Genomic DNA, 6,993 nt, shown 5'->3' with positions numbered 1-6,993 from the left:
TGGGGGAAACACCTCGGCCCCGCTTCGCGCCGTCCCGGCTTCCCGACAGAGACCCGCGGCGGTGCGGGCAGGCTGCGCCCGCAGGAGCTGCCCAGGCGACCGGGGCTGGCGGGACCCCCCGACCCCGTCCCGTCCCGTCCCGCCCCGCCGGCTCCGGCCTCGATCGCCGCAGCGGGGCCCCTCTCTCCCCATCGGTCCCCACCGGGGGGGGGGGGGGGGCTTCAGGCTGTCGCTCCATCCGCGGGATCGCCGGCGCAGCCAGTCAGCGCCCAGAAACCCGCGCAGCTCCCCGCCCCGCCGGCCCGCCCTCCCTCCCCTTTCTGGCAGAGCCGAGTGACTAATTTCTGTCATATGACTGTGACACCGAATGGAGTCGGGCGGGCGGAACTAGCCGCGGCGAGGGGACGGCGCTGCGCGGAGCCCAGCGCCTCGGCGGCGGGGGCTCAGCGGCGGCGCCCCAAGATGCCGCCTACCCTGTTCCAGAAGCTCTTCAACAAGAAGCACGGACTGATCTCTCCGGCCAGGGACGCCCGGGACGATTGCGTCTTCAGGTAAGCGGGACGGGGGGGCCGGCCCTCCTTCCCCCCCGACCCAAACTTCTTGCGCCCAGTTTCCTGCCGACCTCCGCCGCCCACCCTGCTCCGGAGAAGGGCGGGCGAGCGGGAGGTAGCCCCCCTTCCCCCTTCGGCAGCCGCCCGTGCTGCAGCGGGGCCGCTCGCCGCGGTTTCCCCGCTCTCCTCAGCCCCGCGCCTACCGCTGGCCCCCGGGGTCCGTCCCCCCCTCGCCCCGCCGCGGGAGCCCCGTGTTGTTCCCGCTGCGGGCCCCCTCAGGCGGGCGTTGGGCGGGAGCCTTCCCCCCCCTCACACACACACACACACACCTCGCCGGGGCCGCCACGTCGGGACGGCCGCGCTGTCTCCTCAGCGGCTGCCTCCCCTCCCGGGGGCCGCCTCTCCTCAGGGCTGGGCCGAGCCTCCCCCTCCCCTCAGGGCGGCCCCCTCACAGCGCGGTCGTGTCTTCTCCCCCCACCCCGGGCAGCCCGCTGCGGAGTGGGGATCAGCCCCCCCAGCTCGGCCCCCATCGTCGTCGCCTTCTTGTGGGTTTCGCCCGGTCGTGATCAGCGGGGCCCCCCCCAGGGCGGGTGTGGGGCCGGGGGATGCCGCGGGTGGGTGAGGGGGGGAAAGGCGCCATTCCGCTTGAGGCGGGCAGGCGGCTGGTCATCCCCGGGGAGCCACCTCAGAAACGTGGAGGAAGGCAAAGGGGGGGGGGGGGGGGGGGGGAAAACGTGAAGTTTTGGCCGCTGCCAAGAGAGGTGTAGGGTTTCTGGTGAAATTTGTCATGCTCTAACCGCAACAAAAGTGGATCCGCCGAGAGGTGCCAAGCTCAACACGGGCAGGCAGGAAAGGGAGACCTTTCCCTGCCCACTCGAGTCGGGTGGGCTGCCGGAGAAGCGCGGCCGTGGCGGGGGGTCACGAAACCCCTCGGTGGGGTTTCGGTTGGCGGCTCGGGTTCGCTGTCCTGCGTGGGGGACTCGGTGCGGGGAGAGGGTTTGCTCGGGCTTCTGCGCCGGGGCCTAGAAATGACCCAGGGCCTCCTCGGGGGGTTAGTTCGCGTGGAAACAGGTAGTTTTTGTGGCTGTGAAATAAGTGTTGTTGCACGAGCAGGATAATGACTACGCTCGAAAGCGATGCAGTCCGCGTCCTGGCTGGCGTAGCGAAGAGGTAACCTGCAAAATCGTTTCAAAGGGTAGAGTTTGCGACTTGGATGCAAAGACGGTATGCTTCGTTAGTAAGAGTTAGGCGCTTCTTGAAACACTTCTAACAGTGTGGTAAAGCTCTCCTCCCACCCACTGTCTTCAAATTTATTGCCTACAAATGATCAGCCCTTGGGTTGCTCTGTAAAGGGAGATCTCTGACTGATGGGCTTAATTTTATGTGTAGGATATTCCTTTTAGCTGTAGTGATACAATTTAGCAATTTAGGTGGTTAATAGTATATCTGCAGTAATTTAGGCCTCACAGTTTTCACAGAATATTGATGGGTCTTTTTGTGTCTTTATGGAGTGAGGACACGCTCCTGGACGTTACCTGAAATCCAGTGCTTTAACTCTAGCGCACACCTTTTAAAGACACTGCTCACAGCTGCTCACACATCTTTCTGCCGTTTACTGCAAAGGTGTTTCCTTTTTTTAATTATCTTTTCTAAGAGATGAAACATTTCAATGATGTCTGTGTCATCATCTTATTTTCTAAATGAGCTTAATACTGGGGTCAGACCCCTTGGTGGGGAAGGGGCGCTAGGACTGCTCTGTATAATTGCCTTGCCTTTTCCAACCCTGTTAAAAACATTTGTTAGTGATGGATTTGTATAGAGACTGGTGGTTAATTCGACAGCTGCAGTGCAGACCCTGGGACAGAAACGTGGGGATCTCCCCTCTGTTGAAAGGAGAGAGAGTCAGTACTGGCAAGGTCTCTTCTTCCCTCTTCACCTGCATCGTTCCGTGCCAAACTGGATGTGAAATTTAAAAAAAGACGTGCCACTCTGTCTGCTCTTACCTTTCTCTGTTTATGTAGTGCTGTTTCACTTTGTGATGTGAACTGTCAACAGGTAACTAGTGAATTTGCGGTTAATTTCTTTTTGGCGGACCCACAGGTATAAAATCCCAGGAGGCGGCTGATGGTTCTGACTGAGACTCTGGGTGTGGGTGGGAGACCCGGCTCTTGCGCAGGAGAGCCAAGTATTTTTTGAAGACTAATACAGATGCCCTCTAGGCATGTTGCCTAAGGGCTGCTTTCATTTTCCAAATGGGGATAAGTCTTTAGTTAATTCTTACTATGTATGGTCTTATCAGTTACTGGTGAAACTTTTGGATAATACACAAAATAAAGACCGTTATTTATTACAGCTGGGTCTTTAGAGACTGGAAAGAAGCACTCTGGATTTTTAGGCTGTTTCTGGTTCCAGTAAACCTGAAGGCAACAGCCTTATCAATTTCATTGGGGCAAGGTTATGTTTATGGATTGATATATTATTATCTGCTTATATTCTAAATAACAGAACATTTTCCAGATATTGAGGGCTGACTCAGAATTACTTCTGTCTGTCTTCACTTTGAAAGCTTTGTCCTCTTACTGAGAAGATTGTGTAGAACAACCATTTAAAAAAAAAGTAAATTCTCTTACTATATTTTGTGAATAATACATACTTAGAGAGAAAAGCCCAACTACTCTGGCAGTGACATCAGTATAGCAGAACATTTAAGGATGACTTTGATGCTCATTCTTTTTTTGACTATGAATATATTTTGCATTTCTGTCAGGCTTATTGTGAAAATTTACCAGGACATAAATTCTATTTAATCTGAGCTTACACGGTTTCAAAAATAAAACTATGCTTTTCAGGGGAAATGTATTTTGTTTAGTTGTTGGTTGGTTTGGTTTTGGTTTTTGTTTTTGTTTTTTCTCCTGCCCAGAATCTCTTTCTGTGCTGTGGGTGTGTGAAATTTTATGAGTCTGGGTCTAGCCAGACTGTGTAAAATCTTTCAGAACTAGGTGCTGGAGAGGTTAACAGTTCTAGTGATATGACCAGTAAGTTAGCAACTCTAAAGTGTTTGCTGATGTACCAGTTTGCCTTTTTTTTTTTTTTTTAATATATATATGTAAAAGCAGTTTATTTTACAGAACAAGACTTAGGTAAATCACAATAGATCCAGTACATATTAGTATTTTAGCTCTGAAGTTTAACCAAGGGCAATTGGCAGCCTTGGCCCTTAGACTGAAATCTCTCAGTACAGCTCGACATTCACATTGTGAGCAAATATATTCAAAATTTTAGTAGTAAAATCTGTTTACAAGAAACACAAACACCTCCAGGTATTCTAGAGAAGAGACAAACCCTTAAGTTCCAAGGTGTAGTGTACCCGCTGTCAACTGCAAATAATACTCACGTGAGTGGATTTTCCCTGAGGGCAACTTTTACTATAAATAGGAGCTCGTGGCCATATTGTAGCATCTGGCACTGGCGGCTGCTGGTGACAGGAGAGCTCAGCCCAGGCTTGGGCTGTTACAGTTATTAGGAATATGAGATTTCAGATATGTTGTTTTCTAGAATTTCAGAATCAAAGTATTCCTGTTGTAAAAATATGTAAAGCGGTTAACATGAGTTGTGTGCGATACATGTCTAAAATGTATATGCACTTTTAAATAGCAATTAAATGAACCCTGTTCCAGAATTTTCTGATCAATTTCCCCAGTAAAATGGAAACAATCTTACAAAAACTTCCTTAAACTAAGCAGAAACCATGCATTTCTGCTAAATATGATGTGGGCACACAAAGTATTCCACTGCACATTTACATTACTGACTGCCACAGATACCAATTTCGAGCTACTATTTCTTTTCTGGCTTCCTAGGGGTCTGCTTGAGAGCTTTGGAGAAGAGGGAGCTGCTAAACTACTGGTAACTCAACTAGCTTTTTGTTCTTCAAAATGGGCTCAGCAGAATGAGCCCAAAGCTCAGTAAATTACTGAGAGGTCTCAGGCTTTGTATCTTTGTTGTTAAGATATGTGGGCAGTAATTCCAATGGTAAATACAGCTGTAAGGACTGCAGGAGAGTGTGTCTGTTGAGATAGTAATTGGGCTTGGAGCACTATTAACCTATTGCCGAGGGAGGGGGATGGTCCTGTAATACTGAATTATGGGACTGGCACGTTTTGGGGTTGTATGTAAGGGGGAAAGTCGGTGTTTCTTTCCATCTTATGTATGAAGTTCAAATACTTGTTCCCTTGTATCTCTATATATACTTCCCACCTAGCTGGGGGTTAGAGAGATTATTAGTTAGGAGTTCTTTTTACACTACAGCTCAATAAAAGTTTCAGTGTCTCTCTTTTTTTTTCTTTTTTTTCTTTTTTTTAAATCTGCGGAGCTCTAAAGAACCATCTCACCCCGAGGGGCATTCCACCAATGTTTGCAAACTGTTTTGCTCTTGTTAAAGCACCTGTTGTAGAGGTACAGCTGTGTGGTAATTGTTCAAGCTTGAAAGAACCCCTTCCAGTTTCGAGTCTTACCAACGGTGTGGAGTATCTCTGGGCACATTCTTCCTTTAGGGGTTTGCTTTGGTTATCTGGGTATTTCTGAGGATGAGCGCAGTTTTCCAAGTGGGAAGATACAGGAATAAATAACTTCAAACGTTCTTTACATTATTTATGGAGAAGGCCATTTTCGGTCATCCTGGAAACATGTTTTCTTGGGGTCTTTCTCTAATACTTGCTGCTCCTTTATTGAGAGAGTAATTTGCCAGGTTCCTAATATATGAAAGGCCTAAGGCTGGCTGCAAAGTAGTATTTCCTGAAATCTGTCTAGGCAAGCATCCCCCATTAGCCCAGACGCTTTCTATTTTCCATGGCAGTGACTTTAAATGGTATCCTGAGATTTGTTTCCTTTCACATAATTTTTGGCAGCGGGATTCATCAAGGGAATTGCAATAGACCTAGAGCTGGAAATGGGTAGCATGATACAAAGATGCTTCATGAGCCAGCTCCTCTACAGAGCTATTGTTCTTGCACAGTAAAAAATGCTATATGCTGTCTTACAAAGGCATAATTGCTGCTTCAACTAGGAGCTAATTTCTTGAAATAAACTGCAAAGAGACTCGGAGACATCTAACGACATGTAGCTGGGGACTTTTTAAAGTGGAGGCTGGAGTAAGGTGAAGGAGGAACATGAAAGTTGTCTTTACATTGATTTTTCCAGTCCAAGTTTTACCCACAAAACTTCTTGGTAAGTTTTCACATTATTTCTGAATGGCTAGCACTGACGTAGATGATGTAGTATTGTTACAGGGACTGTTTAGTGTTTGTTCCTCCTGTGCTCAGAGCAGGGGTAACCACCACAGATTGCCATGTTGCTTTCCATTTTTAAGGTATGGATTCATGAGATGCCAAAGGAGTTCAGAGCCAGCGGTGTCTGGACACTGTAGTACCATCAGGTTTGTGAGAGAGCTTAAAAAGTTGAACTGAGAAAACCACTGCCAAAACTCTTATCGAATTAACCTTCCACAGCAAACAAGGTATCTCACTCCACCCAGTGAAAGGCTTTTCTGTCAACGGCAGGTAGCTTTGTGTACAGCCTGGCTGAGCCCAGGGAAGCAAATCTCTTGCCAAACCGTGTCAGTCCTTGTGAGCAATACAGCTAGTAAATTCACTATCCTAGCAGCGCCGCATAAGGCTTAAAGCTGTTCCTCAGCAGTGCTGTCAATGCGTCAAGCCAGTCTGACCAAAACCTGCTATTAATGAAATAGTGTGTTTTGTTATTTGTTCACTGCTGACATTCTCCAAGTCTTTCACCAATAGTTGTAAAACTCCTGGAATTTCACCACCTCAAAGTCTATCTTCAAAAAGAGCTTTAGCAGGACTTCATTTTGTAATAGCTCCAGCTTTTCATCTTTTCCAGTTATCTGATGAATTTAAAAAGCTTTTATCCCATAATTTTTTAAGATTATTCAAATTCTGAAACATCCAAATTGTTCTTCTGTTTTTATTAAGTTCATTTCTGCCTTTTAGTGACCCTTAAGTTTTGTTTTTTATAAAAAAATTAATCTCTCCTGTAGTATCTCTGGAAGAGTTTTTGGCTTTTTGGTTGCATTCATTAGCTTGAGTGTAGCAAGTTCTAGTAAATATTTCACTTTGATTTATGTGGATTTTTCTCTATCACTATGATGACTTTGGCCTGTATTTTGAAGTATATTGCTGTTTTCTAAAGTACTTCTTCTTGCCAAATCCTGTTTTGCATTTCCTGTCATCTGAGCTTTTATGTACCTTCAGTGTTTTAAGTCAGCTTTCCTCTTGGAAGCAGAGACATATGAATTAATGGGTTCCAATAAGCACCTCTGGAGCATGGAGAACATTTTGACAATTTCTGCTGAAGGGGCCACTCCCCAAGCCCTCCCTGACACCGCTCTGTATGTCTCCCAAGTGCTTCTCCAGGTAGGCATGTG

At 47.5% G+C, this 6,993-nt stretch overlaps 1 protein-coding gene across 3 annotated transcripts in view; it reads left to right on the top strand.

The window, feature by feature from the left end:
- The first annotated feature begins 367 nt into the window (after positions 1-367).
- FNIP1 (folliculin interacting protein 1) overlaps positions 368-6,993 on the top strand; it is a 70,862-nt gene continuing 64,236 nt past the window's right edge. For 2 of the 3 annotated variants that reach the window (XM_069772665.1, XM_069772662.1), the window contains exon 1: positions 368-551. In XM_069772665.1, the coding sequence (XP_069628766.1) occupies positions 463-551 (89 nt within the window). In that variant the 5' untranslated portion in view covers positions 368-462. Of the gene's footprint in view, positions 552-6,864; positions 6,983-6,993 lie in introns of those variants that run through there. The other variant, XM_069772663.1, reaches the window with a different exon arrangement.

The sequence above is a fragment of the Haliaeetus albicilla genome, chromosome 27 (genome assembly GCF_947461875.1).
Source record: "Haliaeetus albicilla chromosome 27, bHalAlb1.1, whole genome shotgun sequence".
Lineage (NCBI taxonomy): Eukaryota > Metazoa > Chordata > Aves > Accipitriformes > Accipitridae > Haliaeetus > Haliaeetus albicilla.
Note: the sequence above shows the minus strand (reverse complement) of the source record. Positions and strands in the feature narration are given on the sequence as shown.